Source organism: Camelus dromedarius, chromosome 2, assembly GCF_036321535.1.
Source record: "Camelus dromedarius isolate mCamDro1 chromosome 2, mCamDro1.pat, whole genome shotgun sequence".
NCBI lineage: Eukaryota > Metazoa > Chordata > Mammalia > Artiodactyla > Camelidae > Camelus > Camelus dromedarius.
In genome coordinates, this window is record NC_087437.1 from 57,593,680 (window position 1) to 57,618,039 (window position 24,360).

Consider the following 24,360-nt stretch of genomic DNA (forward strand, 5'->3'; position numbering starts at 1 on the left):
CCCCTGTACCTCCATTATAAATAAATCAATACCTAATTAACCCCCCAAATCTTAAAAATAAAAAAAAAAATTAAAAATTAAAAATGTAATAAAAAAGATAAAGAGGCAAAAGTTTACTTCTGATCTCTTAGTGGAGGCTAATCAAACTCTTCTGTTATATGGTCTTTAAAGCAGAACTATCTCTTCTCTTCAATGCTCTTTGTAATAAAGACAATGTGGGAAGGTGGTGCAGCGAGTAAGAGGAGCCCTATTTCATTTCAGTATTTACTGAGAATCCAAAATGGACAACCCTGGAAGTGCTACAGGAAATACAAAGGTCGGGAAAGCACACACTTGCTTTGCAGAGCAACGGCATGAGAGAGAGAAACAACCTAACAGAATGCTCACGAGGTACGAAGCACAGCTCGGCCACCAGCCTTCTGGGTGGCAGCCTTGGGCAGATGGCATCTCCCCTGCAGGCTTTCTTTTCCACATCTGTCAAAGAGCAGGCGGGCCAACGGACTCTCTGACATCCCTTCCAGTGTAAATAGACTGAGCTCCGTTGCCCAGACTCTGCAATGAGAGAATGCTCAAATCCCTCCATGCGTGGGTATGATTGGAGGCAGTTAATATATTTCTGGGGTCAGAGATATAAATATGATTTTAGTCCTCATAAGCCTGTCTTTTGAGATTCCTGAATTGAGCTGTTAGAAGATTGAGGACAATGATGCATCATAGTGTGCACTTGCTAATTTACTGAACACCTTGGGACGGATGTTGGGGAGTTAGGGAGGGGTGCCTGCTAGGTCCAGGCACAGTCCTAGGTGCTAAGAATTCAAAAGTGCATAAAATGTGGTCCTTGAACCTTTGGACATATAACAGCTAAGTAATGAAAATGGCCAAGCAGAAAACAGTGACCATAAAGATAGTTTGGTATCAAAGTCCCCAAATAGGAATATAAATGAAGCATTTTGAGGACACAAAGAAGTGGTGGTGATAGAGGTGCATGTGGAAAGTTCTGCCACATGTCTTGCATTTGAGCCTGATGGTGAGGAGTGAAGAAGAGTTAACTAAGCAGAGCGTAGAACCTTCCAGGCAGACAGCTCACAGTACGTAAAGGCAAGCAGGGGAAGAATACACAAAATGCTGCTCCTTCCCCAGCATCTATTTCAGTCACCTTCCAGATAAACAGGATTTTAAACAGGGGAAGCCATCCAAATTGAACAATTCTCATCCTTTCATCAAACTCCTAAAGGGAACGTTTTAAACTCCCTTTTGTAATTGCCAGGAAAATGATGCATACCCTTCTTTAGAAGAAATGGCTCTTACTTTTTTTAATCACACACAATATCACTCTCCCACTAAAGCTGGAAACCAAGTTCTTCTGCGTTTCAGATGTTAATTGGAATTTATTTATTCTTTTGTAAACTGCATGAATATGGTCTGTCAGCAACTAAACAAATTTAAGCAAAGCAAAGCAAAGAAAGGACAAAAATGAACCTCATAAAAAGCAATGAAATGCATCAAAATCGGGGATTCTGTCAGCCTCGTTGACAAAAACACTGACTTGAAGGATGTCCTTGCCAGGTTAGGACACGTTCCTTTTCGAGCTACTGTCAACCTGGGCTCGGCTCCACCAGAAATGCCTGCCTGGCTGGCAGCTGCTGAGAGATGGCAACTCCTCCTAGCAACAGATGAAACCAATCGAAAGCCAGCAGCAATGATCCTTGCTGTTCAGTGCAGTGACATCTCATTTATCTGGCAACTCCAGTGAAGATTGTACAATGCATAAGATAATTACTAAGAGACTAAAATGTACATTCCCAAGCACAAGAATCTATTAGATTGTAGCCAATCTGATTGGAAATTTGCCTAAAGTGAGACGCATCTATTGGCTTTAAATTATGAACAGACATCAGAGTCCAGTGAACTCCGCTTACATTTTGGAATAAACAGACCTGAAGCGAAATGTCATTCTAATCACTTACTATCCACGTGTTCTTAGGTTTGATAGATGCTCTGGGTCTTAATGCTTTGTCTCTTAAAAAGGGATAAACAACCTGACTTAATATATCTCACGGGTTGTGTGAATAACAGTGGATGTCAAAGCCTTTTGAAGTCACTAAGCACCACACATAAATAAATACTGTGACATTTTCTTATTATTAGAGACTCAGTATTTAATATAGTTAACAGCTTCATCTTCCATATGGGTCATCTTGGGTAAATCATCTTTATTTCCTCATCAATCCAAGGAATATAACGCTAGGACATAATTTAGGGAGTCGACGTGAAGATTGAATGAATGCATTTACAGTGCTCAAACACGTAGTAAACATTCAGAAATGTAACTAACATAATTATTATCACCATTTTCATTCCAACATTTAATACTTGAGGGGTTGTTAAGTTGGATAGAGCTATCATTCCTACTCAATGGCCCGAAGCAACGGGCTGTCGAACCAAAACACACATAACCAAGGGGTCTTGCACAGTATAAACCCTCCATAGCTATTTTTTTTTTAACTTAAGTATGGTCAGTTATAACGTGTCAATTTCTGGTATACAGCATAATGTCCCAGTCATGCATATACATATATAATCATTTTCATATTCTTTTTCATTAAAGATTATTATGAGATATTGAATATAGTTTCCTGTGTATACAGAAGAAATCTGTTTTTTATCTATTTTTATATATAGCAGTTAACCTTTTTGACACAGCTGGGCATGCAAGCGGTTATCCGCAAGCTTTCTGCATTTCCTGTTGGGCATTAAGCACTAACTTCACCTTCACTTGTCCCCTCCCCATGTCACCTCTCTACTAGTCCCTGAAATTACTACTCTCTCTCTCCACTCATATCAATATGGGCTAGTCTTTGCACGTTTGAGTAAACAGCCCTGGCAAGCACACAGTTCCTCACGGGTCTTACTAAACAGAATAGCTTTTTAAAATCTTACTACTAATTTGCTCTCCTGCATAGAAGGGAGGGGACAAGAGATTTTAATTAAGGGACCTAGAGTAGTCAATTTCTCATTTCACACTCAACTCCATTTGTACATAGTAACTTTTAGTATTAAGAAGATGTGATATATATTATCACAGAGGCCATACTTTATGTGATATGACAACAGAATCTTTAACATAGTTTAGAACAGGTCACAATGGCCAGTATTTTCCTGAGGGCAGATCACTAGGACTTACCAATTTGAACTCCATTTCCAAGCCAAGATTTTAAAATATCCTCTCCATGCCATAACCCCAGGATCCCACTTCGAACACCTGAGATATTGTTTATTCTATACCCAGAACTTGGGCAGGTTCTAAACGGATTTCTTGATTTTTGTACTGCCTACCTGCTCTGCTAGGCTATAAGCTTCTTTTGAGAGCGTAATTTTGATATCCTTCTTTGTATTATAGGCATGCAGAGCTTCTAGCTCACTTTGCATATAGCACATATTTAATGAATGTCTATTAAATAAAGATTATACCAAAAGAAAGAAAGAAAGAGTTGGAAGGACAAAGGAAAAACAAGAGAGGTAAACAGAAAAAAGGAAGGAAGGATGGAAGCAGAGGAGGAAGGACAGAAGGATGGAAATGGAAGAAAAATAAGAAGAAAAGAAAGAGAATAAGAAGAATATAAACACATAGGCAGCTGTCTCAAAGACGGTCAACTACTTTAAATAAAACCCTTGGCTAATTCTGCACACAGAGTCTAACACTGTGTCCTACTGCCACTCGTATATACCATCTCTGGATGTTTAGGATGGTAGGCACCACTACAAGGTACCAAAGAAAAATGGATGTTTAACAGACAATTCTCATATGAACTTAAAAGGCTAAACTGAAAAGAAATTTTAAACAGAGATATGATTCTTCTGTTTGTTTTTTCCTTTCTTTCCCAGAAATACAGGTTGAGCTGCCCTTTCTCTGCCTGCCTCTCACTCCACCTCCCAGTCAAACTCTCTATTCCCTGTTCAGACATCTCCAAAATACAGCCTTCACCCTCCCAGACACACATCACAACCAATATTCTGGTCTCAAGTGGAAAATAAACAAATAAGTAAAAATTCTTAAATAGGAATCCTTAACTACTGTAAGCAATAGAATATTCATTTTTCAAATAAGGAAAGGAAAGGAGGCTTAGGTATGAAATAGGAAAATCTTAGATCAGACACTGGTATTAATGCCCCTTATCACCTTTGGGTAATTTTCCATATTTCTACTATAGTAATAATTATACTAGTCTGATCAATCTCTCCGGGGTTTTCATGTGGATCCAATCACACTACGAACATGAACATTGCTTGAATGTAAATAAAAACAATGCACACAAAAATACACAGTCAGAAACATTTTCTGGATGAATGTTTTCATTTATATGATGCCTATCACATGGTAGAAGAAAAATTGGTTGAAAACTCCTGAACAAATTGAACTGTTATAGAAGCCTTATTAACCTACTGATTTCCACAACCTCCAGCAGGTTTATATAGAAATATGCCTCAACCCTCAGCTGAGAAGAGTTGGAAATTCTGATTCTCCAATGATGGAGAAAAGGCATATTTTTCTGAGAGGCGTCATGCCGACTACCAAAAATCTGGCCAAGGAAATATCCTCCATGTAAGCAGAAAATGAGACATGTTAGAAAAGGGCCTTTGATGGATAAATGGAGGAATAATTAGACATCGACTGCGCTATCAGAAGGCTTTGGTGATAAGTGGTGCAGGTGAGAATACAAAGTAGGGACTGGTTTGGAATGGAATGGGATGGGAAGCAAAGCAACCTCTGCTGAAAGAAGGTTGGGGCCGGCACGGGGGAAGAGAATTAGCAAAGTGCACCTCTAATAAGGGCCTAAAGGAACAACGTCATTACAGCAAGACCTTCCATAGCAGGAGATTTCCTTGGGACTTACAGAAACGACTACCAAATGGAAGTAAAAGCACTTATAATGAGAACTCTGCCAGCAACACCATCTTGGGTCCACGACATTACAGCTGTACTTAGCATGGATTCAGCTTATTACAGGTCTAATTCAAGCCACTCACTGAAACATAATAAAGACCAAAGTATGAAGTCAATGAAAAAAATACATTTCTGTAGGCTTTTTGTGTATCAGAAAATCAGGTAAGCCAGGGTTGAAGACCACCAGAATAATAATAAAACTGTTATCTTCAGGGGAAAAAATCACTGGTTTAAACTAAAGCAGTATCAAAGAATTTCTTAAACATATATTTCTAAGAGGCAAGTGAATGAATTTTAATTCCCCCAGCCCTGTACTGCTGACCAATCCATACTACCATGAATGGTTTCATGCTGGCCCCGGAGTGTCAGCTAGTATTCAGCGAGGGCTAAACCAGGGCAGAAATTAATAAAATAATAAAATAATAAAATACTTGCACAGATAGTAATATCACATTTTAGGAGAGATGTACAAATAAAAAGCGAGCTCTGGATGATAAAGGGATGAGAAAAGTCCAGGTCCAAATTTCTATTTTCTAATCTGAAAAGAAAAGGAGGAACTGAACCAAATGTTTACAGGTTTCTTTCAATTTAGAAAATTTAATGATTCTATTTTTTGTTAACTTATTAAATACTATTTATTAACTTTCTTGGGAAAGAACTGGACCTGGTTAATATTCTCCAGAAAAAGCATGATCACTTCCTACAGTATTTGTGTTCAACAAATAGTTGAAAACCATGTGAGAAAGAAGTCATAATTTTTGTAAACACTTTTAAAGTCCTTACTGGGTGTCAGTCATCATCCTGACTAATGGAAAATAAATAAATAGATGATAGAGAGACAGAGAGAGAGCTATGGACGACTGAGATGGAGATAAAATGGACACAGAGGTAGAAAAATTCATTTGATCTTCACAACAGTCAACAGCTTCCGAACACTAACCATGTGCCAAGCACTGCTAAGCAATTAACACACATCCTCTGTGACTCCAGATTGCAGAACTAGGACCAAAAATGGCACAATAAAGAGAATATAATCCTAACAGTCATCTCCAGTGTATGATTCAGGCAATAAAGCCCTCACTCTTAGAAATGTTTCAGCATAATTGGGTTTTAATTTTTGTGCATATTAGAAAAGGACCCACCTATTCAGTCTAATTGACCTCCGTGATCACTCTTATTAACTGAGAGTCCATAAAAATAAAGCCAGAGTGGGCACAGTGCTAGATAGCAGAGACAGAACTGGTAGATTTGGAAGATCTCTCAGTACTACAAAGGAAATTAAAATACAACAACAACAAACAGCTGATTGTCAGGGGAAGCATTTGAGACGGGCTCTAAGAGCTTTTGAGAAGCTGATTTGCAGAGTTAGGTACACTTGGATGCCAGTGAACTAGCCAAATAAGTAACAGTGCTCAAAGAGTTACATTCACTGCCCCGCGAGATGAATCATGCCTCTTTGGGGAGAGTTTTTTTGGAAACTTCATTTTCCATTTTGGACTCCTGGATCAGTCTCTCCAAAGAGTTTGGAATGTGGCCAATTACTTTCCTCTGCATTTTTCACTTAACACCACTTCAGGGCTATACAACTCCATTCTGCATCCTCACACAATGCATCTTAGTGAGGAGGACTCTGCCTTTGTCTCTTCATTTTGTAAATAATAAAACACCAAAAACATAGCCTGTTTGTAAACACAGACTTGAGGATGAGAACCAAAAACTACAGTTAAAAGATCTTAAGGAAGGTATCCTCATTACAATAATCTAAGACTCCATACCCCACACCTGTATTTTCTCATTATAATAATGCCAGATTACTACTGGGATAATAAAATTAGCAGATACATTAAAAATTTTCAAGAATAAAAAACACACCCTGACCATATATATACTAAAAATCAGGCATTAGAAAGGCATACAACTAAACTCTGAGGAAAAATATCCAGAAACCAATTTGCAACTGCCTCAATCACCTGTTACCTTACATGTCACCCGAGTACACAAAAGTAATATGATGTTAAACCAAGTTTGAGGATAAGTGACACTGACAGATCTAATGGGCCAAATAGACAACTTAAATTATGAAAGGAAGGCTCAAACTAAACAAGGCTTTTTAAATACTAAACCTTCAGTAATCTATTTTGCTTGATGGAGCACCAGGTAAACTACAGGTAAATCACTTCAAGAAATCAAATTCAATGAACTTAAATATCCCAGCATTGTGTTATGGAAAGTGTGTTAGAATGAGCTTGGAGCATTAGTTCAAAGTCAGCTTGTGACAGTAGGTAAACCCCTCAAAGCCCCCACAGCAGCCACTTCCTAATCCGTAAAATAAGCACAATATTATTTGCCTTTACCTGCTTCGCACGGGTAAATATCAAATGAAATACTGGGTGCAAACACACCTTGTAATCCATAAAATTCAATGTCAATATTATATTCCATTTACAAAAGTACTGCTTTGCTTTTTGCAATCACCCTCAATTTATCATAGAACAGAAATAACTCTGTTTCTGAATAGAGTTTTAAAGCAAAGGTATAAATCATAAATACATCAAAAAGACTGTTTAAAAAAACAATGTGCAAAGGGCAAAGAAATAAAAACAAAATAAAGTCCACAATATAGCTGCTAATGGAAAGAAAGCTTGCCTCCGTGATTTAGACCACAAAGGGAAAAAACAAATAGACCACAGTTTGTGTCACTCTCATTAAGATTAAACCCCAAACATTCAATCTGATGTTGTTTCACGAGTGGCTAGGGTCAGGCCACAAAGCTTTCCCATGTGTCTGAAGAGCACTGGCAGCTGAAGCAACTGTGGTAATAGACATCACCTCTGTTGGAGTTATGGCTGGGTGGGTGATGTGGTGGGAAGGTATGCAGGAAACTCGTAGACGGAAATTCAAGGATGATTCAGACCCAAGCTTTGCCTTCAAGATGCTGACAATTTAGTTCTGGAGACAAAATTACAAACTGAACCAGAGGCAGAACAAAGAGCTATGAGAATGGCACAAGTGAAATGCTATGAAGGATAAGGCAAGGTAGTTTTGATTTCTTTACTTTCAATAGGGAAGATTTCATGCTGAAAGCATACGGATCAGAAGGAATGAGATATTGACAAGCAAAGATGGCAGAAAAGGGCATTAGAACTGAGCGCATGGAAGGTGAGATACATGAAATGACTCCAGAAGAAAATATAAAGAAGGAAAAAGGAAAGGAAAACATGCCACAAAGGGAAATGAAAATGTAGATGAAATTGGAGTTATGTTGGGGTCAAAGTGCTAAAGGGTTTGAAGGCCAGTCAAAGAAGTTTGAATTTTATAGTATGAGTTACTTTAATTCATTGAAGGTTTTGGAGGCAGCAAGTGGCTAGTTTACCTTTAAAGTGATGAAATACAAAACAGTGGAAGGAACATAAGGAAAGCTTTCAGAGTTTGCAGGAGTGGAGATTTGGAGGAAAAGGAGAGAGCAGAGAACAGAGATACTGAAGGAAGTTAAGAGGGAGAATGAACCTAAGTAAAAGCACCACTGTATTTCCACTATAATCAAAACAGATAAATAAATTTTTTCAGATGCAAAATATACATACTTTCTAAGATATGTCTTGGATCTTACCAAGTGTTTTGACATCTATAGGGGTTAGAAAGAAAACACTACATTTAATGGGTGTTCCTTATTGATCTGAGTGTATTACCTATTAGTTTATCTTTTAAATTTCTCTAACAAACTTACAAAGTAGATATAATGCACCAGATTTTAAAAATAATAAAGAGGAACTCAGAGATATGTAGTAAATCACTTAAACTCAACCAGCAGCAAGAATGAAATGTCAACCCAGGTATGACTGACTCCAAACACTGTTTACACCAAGCCAGACTGCTGGACCAAAGCATGAGAAGTCTTTGGGGTGGTAAGTCCCTACAGACATGAGATGTTCCGTCAGAGACTGAATGGCATCAGAGACAATACCCAAATGTCATTTTAGACTAAATTATATTGAAAGTTTTCAACTCATTTAAAACTCTGTGCATCTCAGTATTTTTTTTAGAGCATTTCTATTTTTCCTTTCCTTTTTTTTTTTTTAAAGAGATGGCCTGAATTAAACTATACAAGGCTAACTAGATATAGGATATTTAAAATAGCAAACCTTTTGAGAATAAAACCTCATCCAATTCACTGAGTGAAAGTAATATTGATTGACCTAGCCATTGGCCTTGAAAACAGACATAATGAATGCTATAATGAACACAAAAGAGTGATGGTAAAGTAATTGTGACAACGCCATGAGATAAAAGCTAGATTAATAGCCACGCTTCACAAAATAGGCTTCTATCATGACTTGAGATGTGCTTATTATGTCTAACGATGTAGAAGGTGAAACAAGCTAAACAGAACAGAAGATATGTGTTGCCTCTCAACTGTATGCTATTCTGGTTTCTTAAAGATGATCTTCAAGTGATTCTATCCTAATATGCATAAATTAAAAATAAATATTTAATTACAAAAGTCTATCTTTATATATATTAATCTAAGTATGCCCACGGGTTTCAAACTTCAGTTAAAGCCTGTTTAAAATATTCATAGTTAAAACTGCACTGTACTTTGAAATTTCCAAATATGTATTAGGAAATAGTATGTTCGGCGGCAAGGCACTAAAATGCGCATTACCAAATAGATACATATATTTCTATACCTTTTTCCTTTAAATAGTCCCAAGATGCAACTCTGGGTACAAAATATTCAAGAATTCTTCACAAAACATTTTTAATTTGAGTCAAGGAGAGAAAGAAAAATATATTCTGTGATTTACACACATACCTGTCCAAATGTACCACCTCATTAATAGATATGTATAAATTTTTAAAGCACTGACAGTGATAATTTAAAAGTCCAAGCTCAGTAAGTAAATTCAAATGCCACCAGTTCCAACAAATATTAATCTTATAATAAATTAATTTATTATAAAAACTCTTCTCTCATAGCAAGTATTCTGTGGTCAAAAATCAATGGTGTTTACAGTTGTAGGACAGAGCACGTCACACTGAAAACATAAATTCCACTCTGCTTTCACACCTTCCACTTTTTGCTCCAACACCAGGGTGTTAAAGTTTTGTCACACCCCTCCAATTGTGAGGAAGTTCACACCTTTGTGTTACTTTAAACAAACAAAAATTACAATTCAATTAACGCGCATTGAATCAATTAAGGAAAAAATGATCTTATTTACTTTTTAATCTCTATTAAGTTCAGGATTAGATTGATATTTTAAAGAGAATTAGCTTTTTAATAAGAGCACTATTGAGATATAATTCATATACCATACAGTTCACCCGTTCAAAGTGTACATTTCGGTAGTTTTTAGTATATTCACATAGTTACAATGTTGTACAACCACCACAATCAATTACAGAACATTTTCATAACCCCAGAAAGCAAACTCACATCCTTCAGCAGTGACTTATTCCCATTCAGCACAACACAATCTTTAATAAGCTCCTTGTCTCTACAGAGTTGTCTAGTCTGGGCATTTCATTTAAATGGAGTTATATAATACGTTGTCTTCTGTGACTGGTTTCTTTCCTTTACCATACTGCTTTCACGGCTCATCCATGCTGTAGCATGTATCAGCACTCTTTTCACTGCTAAATAATATTCTATTAAATAAATATACCACACTTTATCCATTATCAGTTGATGGACATTTGGTTTGTTTCTACTTGGCTATTATGAATAATGCTGCTATCAATATTAATGCACAAAAAGTTCTTGTGTGCCCATATGTTTTTATTTTTCTTTGGTATATACCTAGCAGTGAAATTGCTGGGTCATACGGTAACCCAATCTTTAACCTTTATTTTAAATTATTTTTTACTGAAGTGTAGTTGATTTACAATGTTAGTTTCATGTGAACAGCATAGCGATTCAGTTATACATATACATATACATATACATATACATATACATATACATATACATATACATATACATATTTCAGATTCTTAACCTTTTGAGGAACTGCCAGACTATCTTCCAAAGTGGCTGTAGCATTTCACATTCCCACTAGCAACACATAAGGGTTCCAATGTCTCCATATCATCACCTACACTTGCTATTATTTGTTTTTTCTAATAGACCCATTCTGATGGGTGTGAAGTGCTGAGTCCTCGTGGGTTTTGATCTGCATTTCCTTGATGGCTAATGGTGTTGAACATCTTTTCATGTAGCTATTAACTATTTGTCTATCTTCTTTGGAAATATGTCTATTCAAACCTTGCACACTTCTAACCTATCCTTTTATTTTCAGTTGTAAGAGTTATTTATATATCCTAGATACACATTCCTTATCAGATAAATAACTTGCTAACTTTTCTCCCCTCCTCTGGGCTGTCCTTTTCAATTTCTTGATTGTGTCCTTGCAAGCACAAATGTTTTAATTTTGATGAAATTTTTTCTTTTGTTGCTTTGGTGACATCTATGAAAGTTCTGTTTAATTTAAGGTCATAAAGATTTAGCCTATGCTTTCTTCTAAGAGTTTCACAGTTTTAACTCTTACACTTAAGTCTATGATCCATTTTAAGTTACTTTTTTATATGTGGTGTGGAGCTTTTAAACTATATGTATATTTTAGCAATATGCTACTAAGCAGATTTCAAGGTTTTAAGATAATGCCAATGAAGTCTTTTCATTGAAGTAACTGAGAAAATTCCTGGAAATTCTTTGGGAATATTAATAATAAAGAAAGCATTCATTAAATAGCATATGAAATTTTTTTAAAAACATACAACTTATTCCTGGATTTAATGTAAAAAGAGACAAAATACAAGGGTAATATAAATCACAGAAAGAAATTCATGATGAGATTTAGTATAAATTTAAAAATTAAAAATAATGTGCCAAGAGAGAAAATACATTACGTTTAACCCTGCTTCCTTCTTTTATAACCCTGAATAATTTCATTCTTTTATTATGGTGTGAAAGCATAGTATTTGTCCTTTCCTTCTCCCATGACTGGATCACCCAAAACAGTACTCAGCACATGGTAAGTAAAAATATTTGAAACTGAATAGTTGAACACGTGAAAATGAATAGGTATTCGAATTAGCGCTTCAGGTCCAAGAATTATGATAGAAGGGATGAGAAATAATAAGGTTTACAAACATTTTAGTCTTATGAATGTTTTGCACTTATTTTTCCCTCTGATGACATCACTATTCCTCAGGGCTGGTGCATAATTCTCCTTTTTTGTCATCCTTTAGGTTTTAGCTTGACTATCACATCCTTAAAGAAGTTTTCATGGCAGTCCTCTCAAAATCAGTTTCCTCTATTATTCCCTATTACTGAAATCGATTTCTCTTTTATAAAGTCAATCCTAAGTAGTAAATTTCCATAATTATTTGATTACATGTTGTCTTGCTCTCCCACTGCTGTGGAAGGGCTTTTCATTTTATTTCCAGTGCCTAAGACAATGTGTGCCAGATTATCAACTCTAAGTAAATAGGTAATAAATTATTGGTTACATGGGAGCATGGGAAAGTTGCTGATCCCTGGAGTTTCAGAAATAGGCATATTGAAACCAGAGACAAATACACCCTGACGAAGTCAATATGCTATGTCCCTCTGCATGGTGGCTTTCAGTTCCTCACGACTTCTCACAGCTCCCTACAGAGAGAACTTTTACCCATCCAGTGAAACAGGAGAATGGACGGTGAAGCAGTGATGCTTCTTCATCTGTGCTCTAACTATAGAGAGAAACTTCAGAGGAAATATCCAGCGACCCATCATGAAAACTCAACAAGCAGAAATCTTCTGTCTCCAAATCCCAAGTGAGTTCTAATCTATTTGGACCTGAATAAAATCACAGGTTAAGACCTCTTCCTCTCAGTATCTAGAAGTTCCTTATTTAGCTTCCTAGTAGAGGTTCATAAATGGTTCAACGAATATTTATAGTGATTCAAAAGATCTTATGTAGCCTAATGAAGAAACTACACATGCTTATCTATTTTTCAATCTGTTCACTTTCTCTCTGTCTCTCTGACTCTCTCTTGTCCTAAAGTCTTACATTGTCTACATTTATACTTCCAGTCTGGAGAGACGTGGCAGTTTTCAGGTGCCTACCCAATATCCGTATTTCTCAGCATATTAACAGAACCCTGTGTTTAATGGATATGGAAATGTATGTAGCTCAAAATTTTTCAATAAATTGAGACACTTCCCTATACATTTTCTACCCAGGGGTGACCACGTGACACAGCTCTATGGTCATCACTGGACATCGCTATGGACATTGTTGGCACTTCTAGGAAAGCACGTTTCCCTGATAAAGGCACAATTACTTTCTCTGTGCCCCTTTTTACTGCCCATAAAGTATACATGTCAGCTGAGGATGTAGAAGCCATCCTGCACCAGGAGGGAAAGAGAGCTTGGCCCTTTAGCCAAGGGTTGTTTAGCCAATCAATGAACTAACACCAGTAACTGTCTAGCTCCACACTTCTGGTTATGTGAGAAAACTTAAATCTTCGATCCCTTTAAACCATTGTTACAGTGTCTTTTTTGCTCACAGCCAATCTGCCATTAAGAGTTGGTCTTGGGAAGTAAAATCAGAAGAGGGAATTTTCAAATTATTTAGTGAGATATGGTACATATATTGACACCTCAGATCACCCACTGAGTCACGTGGGATCATGAGTAACGTGACTGTGTAATTACTGCCTAAATCCTAATCCAAGACTCTTATGAGGGTCAAAAAGGTATTCTCAATAATTACACTAAGACATCAGGCATACACCAGAACACTCATGGATGAACATGACATATAGGCACCCCATGAGAGACTGATGTTTTCAGTGGCTTCAAAATAAATTTCTTTCCACTTGGAGATGGCTGAAATATGCCACTTTTGAATATACATTTCTATGTAGCTAAACCATTTCCCCAATTTAACTACTGGATTTTAAAATTTTGAAGTGCAGAAACAAATATTAGGTGCGCCTTGAATACAGTAGGCTGTCGGCTTGAAATCTCCTCAAAATGCAGTACCCTGTGATTTGCCCTTGTCTGCCAGTTGTTCTAGTTTGGCCACCTATCACAATGTTTTGATGTTTTGTTTTTTTAGGTTCTTTTTCTCCATGCTATTTGTTCAGAAAGTCAACTTATCCGCAGACTTGTGACAAGAATGACTTGTTCTGTTCCTCTGCTTCACACGTCTCTATTCCATTCCAATCTCAATTGAAAACCTACAGGTCTTCCCTTTGCATTTAGCACTCAGTTCCTTCTCTTTTCCCTCCCTGAAGTCTATGAAAGCCATGGCTTATGGACTTACTTTATGTAATATATTTCCCTCTAAGTGAGTTATGCAAGGAGACATTCTGAAGAAGTCCCCAACAGTTGAAAAGCTGGCTCATGCTGGAGAGTGAAGCATAGGGGGAGAAAAGGTGATTTCTATCTTGTGACGATTTTGGGATTATAAGCCCAAGAAACATTTGCATATGAAAATTACTAATTCTTACATTAGTTTTGGAGGGGAACCAGCAAAGGAAGGCAAAACTAACAAGAACAGAGAATCTCTTTTGGGAATCAGAGTGGCCTAGAAAGCAATAGTAAAGTCGTAACTCTTCAGAAGGGGGCCACTGGGCAATCCTTCAGCAGAAATGACATGGAGAACATGGAACTTTAGCTTTCTTGGAAAGTCTGAACACTCTGCAAATTGATTCACTTCTTTATCAATTGATCAGGTTAAAAAAATATAGCCCAAACTGGTTCATACAGAAGGTCAATTATTGGCTCATGAAACTGAAAACTTCACAGGTAGGGCTGGCTTCAGGGAGGTCTTCATGTACAACTTCAAAGGATGTGAACAAGACCTGGTTTCTCCATCTTTCCACCTGGGGACCTTCTGTCCCCTGAATGTTGTAATCATTCTAAGACATGCTTTCTCCTTGTGTTTTTAAGATGGCTATAGTCCTTTATCCTCTCAGTTCTAAATTCAGTTTTGGTTTTTGCTTTCATTTTTAAAGGCAACTCTCCTTCAGTAGATAAAGTCAAGTCTTGGGCCTGAAGCTAACTGGCTCTAATTAAATGACAAATACTCTGCAACCAATCTCCCATGGCCAGGGTAACTAAAGATATTGGATTAGGCAAACCAGGAATCACCACTGAAAATGAGGGTAAAGTTACCCGCCATGAACTCCATGAACTAATGGTAAGGGACTGATTTAGGATACAATGAGCATTGTCTTCACTGTATCCTCTTCTTCTTCTACTACTACTACTACTGTTTATGGCTGATACTGAGCTTTGACTGTGTAGTAGGCACAGTGGTAGGATTTTACATGTATTGTCTCTTAATCCTTGCTATAATCCTATAATGCTGACATTTTCATTGTTATCTTCATTTTACATACAAGTAAACTGAGTCTAGAAGGTTAAGAAATTTCCCCAATGACACAAAGGAAGTAAGTTACAGAGATATGATTCAAACTCAGTTTTATTTTTAAAGCTTTCATTCTTAAATACTGCTTAATACTGTCTGATTCACTAATGACTAACGGGACACAATCTAGAAATTAGGAATTCTAGATATATGACTATATGTTGGCCTAATGTGCCTAACAGCAGGGTAGAAAAAAATATATATACAATGTAGTATTTTCAAATGATTCAACCCAAGGTCCTCATTAGTGCTGCTCTTAGAAGCTTAATCCTATTTTTATTTTTCAATGAAAAATGCTATTGGAAACACATATGCTAATTTGTACAATTAAGGCTAGCCCAGGAGCAAAAGTATTAACATTTTTCAGAAGTTATAAACTCTTGGAATAAAACCAACACCACTTACTACTAGAAACATCATAAGGTTAAAATGGATGCTTATCATCATTCAGTCCTTACTGAAAGTATAATTAATGACCTGTTGATTCTTTCTAATGAAAGGGAACCTAATTCCAACAACCGCAACAAAAATTCATGTCACGTGTTTACAAGCAACACACCCAGATTCTTGGGCTGGCAGGATTCCATATATTTAGTTGATTAAAAACAATCCAGTTCAGTTAACAAATGTATATATACAAGGATTAAAAAAAAAAAAGTAGGCAAAATAAGTAATTCTTTTCTAGGTTCAAGAGCCAAAAATCAACCTAAGATGAAAAAGAAATGTTATAAAATTCAAGAAAACCACAAGTATACGGAAGAAAAAACAGCAGACAAATAATCCAAACTGAATTCTTAATAATCTAATAGCTGCACAAGCCTCTGTGATTTGGCTTTTGGCTTGTCTCTATTCAGGCACCATTAACTTCAAAACTCTATGATTCATTTGGCATTAATAGCTAAGGTGTTTCTCTCTCTCTCCTTCAATCTTAAGGGCTTTTCAGAGATAGCATTACCCAAGAAGTAGTTCTGCATATGCCTCAGATTTCAGAACATTCCATGAGGAAGTCAGTTAACGAAAACACTCAAATTCCAGAGTGGGTAACTATTTTGTAGCTCTATTCTAGATATGTGTATATTTAAAAGCTATTATTTCTTTTCGCTATGGAATGGAAATCTTTCACTGAGAGATGAATTGTAATGACCAACGAAGATGACATTTTCATTGTTATCTTCATTTTACATGTAAGTAAACTGAGTCTAGAAGGTTAATCCCAATCTGAATTGTAATCCCAGGAAGATGTCCTAGCCAATTTTTTGCTCCCTTCTTTGGTAAGCAGTTTTCAGTATAGGAAGAAAAAATATGACAATATCAGCTCTTAAAATTACAATACAACATTAGCCTCAACACAGAGAAGCATAAACAATAGATTCCTCTAGCAAACTGCCCATGTTTCAATAGAACTGTTATAGCTTATTCAAAGTTGAACCAGTTAACCGAACTAGAAAGTATACAGAGTCACAATCAGGAAAATTATTACAAAATCCAGTAAGACCAGAGGGCCAATGAATTATTGTCAAAATTAAACTGCATGAAATGCATCCATCAACTGATTCAACAAGATTTTAACAGGTATCTTTACACGGGAATTGCAGATTTCAGTGTTATGGCATATATTAATCTATATTAGATGTGAGTACTACCTTCAGAGAACTTGCATCTAATCCAATAGGTAGGGCATGGGAAACAAATAATTCCAGCAAAAGGAAGAAAGGAAATATACAGATAAATGTCTTATTAAAGTGCAAAATGTATAAGTTATTTTCACGTACAGAAAATGAGAAAATCTGTACTGCATCCTCAGTGGTGGGAAATTTGGACATCTATGACAGTGGGGCAGAAAAGAAGTTAGAGAAGTAACATCGAAATTATCTTCTCCCATCATCATTTTGTGGGCATAAAACAGTCTTCTTCTTATAACTTTCAGTATTGGCCTTCTCTTTTCTTCTTCCTCAGAGACCCCTTCTATGTTTCTCAGTAACTCTTGACTCAGTTTTTCAATAAAAAAATAGTTGGTATCTTATTGCAGTCTGGACATTGTCTACTCTCACTGAAGCACCAGATTTAGGCATGGAATTCTAAAGGCATGCCAAGGAATTATGCTTTTGACATTAATGTTGTAACAGTATGGAGTGACACATCCTTAACTGCACGAGCAAATAGGATAAGCAATGCTAACTTTAAAAATGAACATTAAAAGAGATAAACAACACATATAGACATATAGAACATGTGTAGAGCACAGAGAACTATATTCAATATCTTGTAATAACTTAGAATGGAAAAGAACCTGAAAAAAGAATATCTATCTATCTATCTATCTCTATATCTGTATAACTGAATCACTTTGCTGTGTACCTGAAACTTGCACAACATTGTAAATCAACTATACGTCAATTAAAAAAATTATTAAATGAACACTCAATTAGAATTTCCTTTTCTTGACCTACCTCACATATACAGATATATGCTTATATCACACACAAAATTTAACTCAAAAGGAATTAAAAACTGAAATGTAAGACTTAAAAATATAAAAGAAGAAAACATAGGCAAAAAGTTTTATGCCGTTGGCTTTGGCAATATAGGATGGAAATGACATAATCAGGATCAAATCAAGCTAATCTTCCCTAGGGAAAGGAAGCACAAAACACTGAGCAGGCTGCAGCTGCAGGCCTGCTGGGCTTCACGACCTGAAGGAGGTGATATGACCTCGAGTTCCACTGTGGCCAGGTCAATGGGAATAAAAGTCCTTGGGGTAGAATAAAGGACCAGAGTCAGGCTATCTGCTCATACCAGGGGCTGGAATAGTTTTCCTGCTACAACTCTGAAAAGGCTGAAATAAAAAATGCTACTACTTTTCATCATTACTTATCATTAAAGCAATGCAATTCAACACTACAGTGATACCTCACACATGTCTGAATGGCTATCATCAAAAAAAAAAAAAAAAAAAAAAAAAAACAAGTGTAGTGAAGTTATGGAGAAAAGGGAACTCTCATGCACTGTTGGTGGGAGTGTAAATTGCTGCAGCTACTGTGGAAAACAGTATGAAAGTTACACACACACACACACACACACACAAGACAGAACTCCTATATGATCCAGCAATTTCACTTCTGGGTATTTACTTACAGGAAATAAAAACATTAATTCAAAAAGATATACACCCCAATGTTCACTGCAACATTATTTACAATAGCCAAGATATGGAAACAGCTTACTAAGTGTCCATCAACAGATGACTGGATGAAAACAATGTGGTATAAATACATACAATGGAACATTTAAGACACTGAATTTTTCCATTTGGAACTACATGGATGGGTCTAGAAAGTATTATGCTAAGTGAAAGAAATCAGACAGAGAAAGACAAATATCATACAATCTCACTTATATATGGAATCTAAAAAACAAAACAATCAAAACAAAGCAAAGACAGACTCATAGACACAGAGAACAAACCAGGGATTGTCAGATGGGAGCGGGTATAGGGTTGGGTAAAATAAGTGAAGGGGATTAAGGGGTACAAACTTCCAATTATAAAATAAATAAGACACAAGGATGGAACAACCACCATAAGGAGTATGGTTAATAATACTGTAATCACTGTGTATGGAGACAGATGATAACTAGACTTAACATGGTGATCATTTCTAATGTATGTGAATTTTGAATTACTGTGTAGTTCACCTGAAACCAATATAATACTGTACATCAACTATGTTTTTTTTAAATGCTGCTACTATTTTAAGCAAGATACAGTGATAGACACAGCCTCACAATGAGAAGAACTAGACCAAACCCTCTTCCCTAACCTCAGTGTTATACTAGGAGAGTAGTTTTGAAATGACCCTTAAAATCTTATTCTATAGGGCCATTGGAGGCTGGAGAGCAGCAACCAAAGTTTTGATAGAAAATGAGGGCTGGCTTCAAAGGAAGAAGATCATGGAGAAAGAAAGAAAGAGAGAAATGTGCCTGCAGACCGAAATTCCAAACACATGAAGAATTTATTCTAAATTCTAATATAATTTCAATATAATTCTAAAAATGACAGCCAACAAAAACAATGATTGAAACATGAATTCATTACAAGAGAAATTAACTTTATGGAAAAGTCTGACAAGTATTATAAGAATGCTCAGAGATAAATGAGTTAACGAAATTCTGTAAAAAGAGCCAGATAGTAAAAACAGGAAGAAATCAATCAAGATCAGGTAGACATGGAATGGAAACCATCAGACAACCAAAAATTTAAAACACAGTGATCAAAATCACAAAATAGAAGGCACCATTTTTAGAGTAGATAAATATGAACATTTCTAACAAAAGTCATTTAATATCAGCACAAGAGACTGAAAATTATAATAGAGAAATAAAATGTATATGGGAAGAGTTGAAATTTTCTAGAATTAAAAAAGTATGATTCTTTAGATTAAAAGTGCATTCTGAAATTCTAACAAGATAAATTAATAAAGATTTACAACTCGACATAACAGTGAATTTGCAGAACATGAAGTATGAAGACAAAAAAAAAATCCTTTAAATTTTCCATATAGATTACCTACAAAGGAAAGAATATTAAATAGTCAGCAAACTTCTCCCAGTCAACAACAGACCCCAGAAGCCAATGGAATATAATTTTCAAAGTGCTGGGGGAAATCTAGGTCTACTAAGAACTGTATAACTCTCTAAACTCTAATTCAAGAGTGAACGTGGAAAGAAGGCATTTTCGCAGATACCAGGAAGAACGGAGGTCACCATCTACAGACCCACACCCAAAACTCAATGGCACATTTCGTACAGAAGAAAAGTAAACTCAGAGGGACCAAATTTGATACACACAAAAACAAAACCTACATCCATAGAAATTATTTTAAAGACTGATAAAGTTAACTTTTAGTACAGAATAATAACTAATTGTGCATATGATTTTATTTTAAAGTGTAAATAATCCAACTGGTGAGAAGGGTGGTGGTGTTTACCAGGCAAGAAAACATACTAAGGTCTAACAGCTGTTTGAAAGGACAGAAATAAAAAATATGTTTTATTATTTAGCAAGTTGTATACTTACGCATGTATGTTAAGAAAACTGTAAATGACTAAAGGACTAGAATTATAACCTATATTTATAAACTAGCAGAAGAATAAAGATAGAAGAACAAAATGTTTCAATAATGAAAGAAAATAAAAAAGAAAATAGAAGCAATAAAAAACACAAACAACAGTGGTACAAACAAATCGAGAAGCATCAACAATCTCAACGGCGGCTTATAGATTAAACTCACATATTAAAACAAAGATTTTCGGAATGCATCCTGAAACTTTAGCTCTCTGCTACCTGTCACTTCATCTTTACTACTCTCTTCTTTTGTAAGGGCGGGAAGTGGATCAGAAGTAACAAAAGAATTAATTCTTGGCTAAAGTATGAATTCAGGTACCATTTGTGAATTTCTCTTAGGGTCTAATATTGCTTCTTTAGGATCTCTGGGGCTTGCCCTCAGAGACATACCACGGGAACTCCCATCCTCACCATAAATTCCAAGTATGGCCTTTATTCGTGTGCTCAGCTACACTGTTTAACATGAAGTAGGCAACTGCTTTTCAAATAACTTCAAGCCTTTATGTGTCCTAAAAGCACCTCAAGAAAGCCTGTAGCAGCTTGTTCTGAATTCACCGCAAGGCTACCAGCCACGCTCCTGCTCTCTTGCTGAGACATGCCACACAGACAAGCCGTAAGACAAGGACAATGAAGTCTTGATACCCAATTCTCTTTCAGGTCTGCCTCTCCCAGTATTGCCCCCACATTTAGTCCTATAACAAAATCTTCAGGTCTATGCTTACTGTTTAAAACTAAAACCCAGCATTTCCTAGTTGTTAGTCCTATCCAGAAAGAGAGTGATTCTGAATAGGGACCCCAATGATCTAGGTCATTGACGCCAGGCTTATAATTAAGAAAAATTGTTCCAGTAGCCTCACAGTACCATACAGGGAAAAGCGTTGCAATTCGCGGTATGATGCAAATTTAAGCGAGAGGAAGACTGAAACTCTAGGTACCCAAAGCAGGTAACGCAATAGGTGATTGTTGGCTTTACTAAGGCGTTAGCGCCTTTACAAAAAAGCGCCTACAGTACAATTCTCTAGTCAAGAGAGGTCCTTAAAACCTCTCTTATGAGCTCAAGCCCCCAGTATCTTAAGCCTAGTTCTGAGTAAGAAAGAAAGACCGCATCTCTAAAAAGGCTGACAGATAGGAAGTTCAGTTATGTCATGCTAAACATCCAGGCTCCTCTGCCAGAAACTTGGGGATTGCACCCAATATGAGTGACCCCTCCTGGTCCCCATCCCTTTCAAACACACACACACATACACACACACACGCTCACCCCAACACAACTGCCTCCTGCTACAATACTGTCAGACTCTCTGTGTTTTTCTTCTTCCCAGACCTTTGGAAATGAGTTCTTGTTCAAAAATTTGAACTGTGCTGTTTTTGTGGAATTATGACCTTTTAAGTAAATATAAAAATGAATAATGAACTTATAAATATAGTCTACCTTTAGCTGTCTGATGACTGATTAAATTCTTAAATCAACACTATCCTAAGATCACCTAAATGTGTTAGCTTGTATTACATTGAAAAAAAAATTTTTTTTAATTTTAACTAACTAGAATTAATCAAAACAATACCTGTTATCTTTCTTCTTCTTTTTTTTGATTCTCAATTTAAAATACAGGCTCCCAATAACTGAATATTAAGAACTGTTCGAATTTTGACACATTAAGAATGAAAGCCCATTGTTTTGACCCAAAATGTATCCATATTTAAGTATTATTTTGAGTAGAACCATTGAAAAAATGTGTATGCACACATCTGGTATATAAATGCATATTCAGATATGAATATGTTCAGGAGTAAAATATCAACTTTAAGAATTCTAATATGAATGACTGGTGTACTACTAATAAGCAAGCAGTGTACCAGAGATTCATTTAATTGAATGTGGAAAAAGTTTAATAAAAGCTATACAATAATTAATTGAGAATCTAGTAGGCATAAGTGAACTTCCTGAATAACCTTGTCTTGTTTACTGAGATCATAGAAAGGGTGGAAATCTGTAATCATGATTTTCAAGAATATTTCTTCATGAACTACGAAGAGGTAATCCCCTTAGGGCAGAAAAGGAATTTTATATACAAGATACAGTGCAGCTGCATTCTCTTAATGCATAAACTATTATCTTGAGAGTGAGACTGTTAACTACTTTAAAATACATCAGGGCTCATAATATAGCCACTGAAGCTGCCTAATTTTGTCAGTTTTAGATTTAAAAGAGATGTTAGACAACATGGGGTCCAACACCCTCATTTTAAAGGTCCAGACATTCAGTCAAAGAGAGGAGGTGACTTTCCCAAAGGAAAATTGTCGCTGAAATGCAAATAAAACTCAAATATCCCAGCCCCGATTCCTAAGTTCATTCTATCAACTCACATTGACTTTGAAGTGACCAGTTATCTCGGGAATCTGACATATTATGCACTACACAGTTTTATTAAATACAAACAAAAACACAATCTATTCTGAAATTTTTTTCACCACAATAAGTCAGAGAAGACTCCCAGACAAATTTGAGAATTTAGCTTCTTAAACCATCCTTTGTGCTTTAAGGAGAACTAGCAGGAGAAAGGAAAAGTTTCTTACCCATTGAATTAAACAGACAGGTAAAATACAAAAGACAGCTTATCCTTTAGACGTGGAGGTGAGACAAAGAGAATTTACACTGCACAAAGAGTCTCTATTTCTTAACGAGGTATGATCTTTAACATTGTACATTATAAAACCCTCATAATAATCCTGACATACTGGGTCAGGAAATACAAAATGACTTCAACTTGTAATTTTCTTCTCTAAAAGAATGGTCGCTTCATTACCTCTCAACACCAGCTTCTGTGCACACACACACAAACACAGCCAGGTACTTACTGAGCTGTAGAGATAGCCTTCACCGTTCATGGCCACATAGAGGCTGGCCTTCACCCCTTGGATGGCCACCACACGCAGGCCCACAGGAATTAGATTGAAGAGGGCTAGGCAAGAAAAAAGAAGACAGAGAGGAAAGGATCAACAACCTTTTGAATAAATCATCTTGCTTCTTAAGATGACTCTTCTGAGGATTAAAATCTATGAATTGAAAGTAGCAGAAAAAGAGAGAGACAGAGAAGATCTCTAAGAGTGAGGAGAACTGGCCTCTCATCTCTGCACCATAGTTACTTACCCATGTGACTTTCAGGTAAATCACATCAACACATTTGCAATAAAGGGACTAGATCATCAGGTCTCTGCGGCCCCCACATGGATCTGAGAGCCCAGGACCTCTGCTCTACAAAACGAACATGCATTCACACAGTGTAAGATGACTTTTTTTTTTAAAAACAAACAAATAATTTGAGCCAAAAAAACTCTCAACCATAGAAATGTGTTTGTAGTCATAAATAATAATAAAATATGATCTTTATAACATTCACTGTGGCTTGTTGTTTTCAGTCTTTTCCTTGTGGTCCTGAACACTGTCTTGAGCACACAAGTTGATTACAAAAACCACTGACTCGTTCCTAACCACACTAATGGCCAGAGAACAGTTCTCTTTATATTTCAATTTTTACATGCAAATGTAGATAGATAAATAGATGGATCAATGATTGATAGACAGCTTAAGCTCTAATGGACATATTTTATATCTTGGGAAATACATACATATATTTGTATATTTATGCACAAAACCATTAAAAATCAACTTCATAAATTTAACTCAGTATCCCAAGATGAAATGTGAACACACTTTAAGTATTTGGGTTGTCCATGACTGAAAACATACAACAGTCTATTTGTCTACTCAGAGAAGGTATTCAAATACCAGAAGATAAATAAGATTATTACAGTATTTGGTTTTAGTCATTTGATAGTTGTAAAGGATCAAGCTTTAGACCACAGGT

At 36.2% G+C, this 24,360-nt stretch overlaps 1 protein-coding gene across 3 annotated transcripts in view; it reads right to left on the bottom strand.

Annotated features, from left to right (window-relative positions):
* FGF12 (fibroblast growth factor 12) overlaps positions 1-24,360 on the bottom strand; it is a 503,860-nt gene that overhangs the window by 135,884 nt on the left and 343,616 nt on the right. For all 3 annotated transcript variants that reach the window (XM_010994373.3, XM_010994372.3, XM_010994371.3), the window contains one exon: positions 23,351-23,454. In XM_010994373.3, coding sequence (XP_010992675.1) covers positions 23,351-23,454 — 104 coding nt within the window. The remainder of the gene's footprint in view (positions 1-23,350; positions 23,455-24,360) is intronic.